The sequence below is a fragment of the Pseudomyrmex gracilis genome, unplaced genomic scaffold, assembly GCF_002006095.1.
Source record: "Pseudomyrmex gracilis isolate BER0280 unplaced genomic scaffold, ASM200609v1 scaffold_2071, whole genome shotgun sequence".
In the NCBI taxonomy this organism is placed as follows: Eukaryota; Metazoa; Arthropoda; class Insecta; order Hymenoptera; family Formicidae; genus Pseudomyrmex; species Pseudomyrmex gracilis.
Genome location: NW_018022655.1, coordinates 8062 through 11136, shown reverse-complemented (window position 1 = coordinate 11136; position 3075 = coordinate 8062). Strand labels below are relative to the sequence as shown.

The following is a 3075-nucleotide window of genomic DNA, read 5'->3' as shown; positions in this document are numbered from 1 at the left end:
TCAGTCCGGGAACTTTCCGGACAAACTGTGTAGTTCGGTTTCGGCAACCGGGTTATACAATCTTAAAACAGGGAACGAAGTAAGCTCTTTTTTTAGCGTTTCAAACGCCTCAATACAATGCGGTNAAAACTCAAACAAAACCGATTTCTTTAATAAATCTTGAAGAGGTTTCGCTTTAGCCGCGTAGTTTTTAATGAACTTTCTAAAATAATTTGTTAGTCCTAAAAATCGTTGGACCTGCATTACGTTCAACGGCCGCGGAAATAANTTCACCGCTTCTGTGTGACGTGGACTTAGCGTCATTCCGTCTTGCGACAGATTATATCCTAGAAATTCTATTTGTTTCTTTAAAAATTGACTTTTTCTATAATTTAACTCCAATCTATATTTCTTAAAAATGTGTAATACCTCTTCTAGAATTACTAAATTTTGTTTCACTGTATCTGTCGGAATGAGTACATCATCCATATAGACGATAACTTTATCTTGTCTAATTAGTGGTTGGAGAATCTGTACAATGCGCTTTTGAAACTCCGCCGGTGCTTCGCAGTAACCAAACGGAAGTCTCGTGTACTCGAACTGCTCGTCTGGCGTTGCAAAGGAAAAATATTTAGTACTGTCTGCATGTAATTGGATCTGGTGAAATCCATCTTTTAAATCCAACAACGTAAAAACTTTTTTATTTCCTATTCTTATCAGACAGTCTTCAATAAGCGGNAACGGGTACTTCTGTTTGATTACTTTGTCATTGAGTGGACGCAAATCGACGCATAGNCGCAAGGAACCGTCCTTTTTTCTTACCGGTACCACTCTAGCGCAGAAAGGAGACGTACTCGGTTTAATTATTCCTCGCTTTAGTAGATCGTCCGTAATTACACTAAGTTGACTCCGTTCCGACCAGGCTAATTTTCTAGGCGCATACGCGTACGGCGTCTGGTCTTTCAAATTCACGGACACACGGTAATCATCTTCTAACGGAGGATCATCCGCCTGATCGATCTCACGCAACAATGATTTTAATTTATTATCCGTTTCAAGATCAAAATCAGTATGAATTTGCTCNATTAAATCGTTATGAGAATTTGAAACCTCACAAACAACATCTACAGGTAGAACTTCTGAAAACGTAAACACTTTGACCTCTACGTCCGCAACAGTCGGTTGATATATCAAAGATAAACGATGTTTTTGCAAGAAATCTCTACCGATCACGAAGTCCGTGTTTACCGATTTATCGCTGAGCACGTGAAATTCAGCCTCANTAAACCCGTCAGGCAGCTGATCCAACGCTATTGAAGCTCGAACAATACCTGTTATTCCCACCGGACTGTTATTTATCGCTTTATAAGCCTTTGTTATCGACCTTAACGGTTCAGAAAAACTGTCCTTATCATAAACATCGCTTCGAATGAAAGATATCGGACTACCCGTATCCATTAGCGCGAACAAATTACACCGATTTGAATTTAATAATGTTACTTTTACAGGAGAGCCGTTACAATAAACTTTCCTACCGTTTGCCGCTGAAACGAACGCTACCGTAGTCGATGAATCCTCGCTCGTGCCCTCCTGCACCGTGAAAACTGCCGCCAACAAAGATGATTTCCCCGTAGTCCCTCCTGCCTCGCTCCGCTTAGTCAGCTTCGGACACTCCGNTTTTCTGTGCCCCTTTTCTTTACAGAAAAAACACACAATCGCCGCCTTCGACGCCTCTGCACTCGTCTTCTGCGACGTGTTTATCTTCCCGCCCGACTTCCCTTGGGCGTCCTTATTTTTCGACGATGACCACTTCTTCTCACTTNCCACTCCTGTGGCCAACGTTACTTTATGCATTTCCTCCAGGAACTGATCGATTGTCTCTGCTTTGATTGAAGCCGCTGTGCCCCTCAACGAACGGCTTCCAATGCCATTGATCAGCAGGTGAATCGATTCATCTTCCGACAAATCTAATGTATTTATTAACAAAAGTTTGTCCAGNGCGTAGTCGTGGAAAGACTCCTTAGAAAAATTCCACCTACGTGCCTCCACTCTTTGCATGGTCACGTTAAACATGATTTTTCTCTTGTATCGACTAACAAGCGCTTCTTTAAACGCAGTCCACGACTCGAACATATTCCGCGTTCCATGATCAAACCACTTTTTAGCAGAGCCAGTTAATTTATNTGATGCTGCCAGATAAATCACTCCATGTGGCGCCGAATGTATCTCAGCCACTCTTTCCACTCGCTGCACCCACTGCCGCACATTTTCTGTCTCAGCACCCGAAAATTCCGGTATTTGTGAAGCTAATAATTTTACCGCGTGGGCTGAAGACACCGTCATAAGCGACAATTGCAATTGCGGGTGGTTCTCACTTCCCCGGCTCTCCGCTTCCGCCGACGGAGACCGATTCTCTCGAGCCGACGCCTCTGCTCTAGGCTGACGCAGCGACGCTCCTCCATTCGCGTCTTGTAGCGTTGATAAGATTTGCCCCAACACTTGCTGCTGTTGCTGCATCTGCATCGCCAACGCAGCCAAAATCTGATGCATGGACGGCGTGTCGTCGGCTCCGTCGGACGCCGTAGAGCTTCCAGCCGATCTTGCCGCCGTCGCAGAGGCTGACCTCGCCTCTCCCTGCGACGTTGCATNTGGCCTTCCTCTCCGTTCTATGACGGACAATATCGCTTCTAACATCCTGGCCCGATCTTCCGACACCGCCACTCCCATGCACCTCGCTTCTTCNTTAAGCTGAGCGAGCGTTAGGCTTTCTAGCTCTTGCCGCTCCATCTTCTTTTTCCGCGCAGACACCGACCGTGTTTCTGGCATGCACTAACCGCGCGCACCGCACAATTACAGCGAAACAATACCACAGGTACTAACACCAACGACACCGACACTACTCCGCCGATTCCCTGTCGCCGCAACGTGTCTAACTTGCTTTGATTTTTTTTTTTTTTTCGCTTTCGCGTGCGTATTTCTAATGTTCCGTCACAGTGTCCCAAAAACAGATAACACGGACACTCACTGCCGTGCTACTGAGAACTCACTTCTTTTTCTTCAGCGAGAAACTCCGTTCTGATCCCACTTCTGAGATTA

The 3075-nt window shown here is 45.3% G+C and overlaps 1 protein-coding gene across 1 annotated transcript; it reads right to left on the bottom strand.

The window, feature by feature from the left end:
• On the bottom strand, positions 1 to 2766 carry LOC109862614. Its single transcript, XM_020442695.1, has one exon. The coding sequence runs from the start codon at positions 2764 to 2766 to the stop codon at positions 1 to 3; it is 2766 nt and encodes a 921-aa protein (XP_020298284.1).
• Between the last annotated feature and the right edge of the window lie 309 nt (positions 2767 to 3075).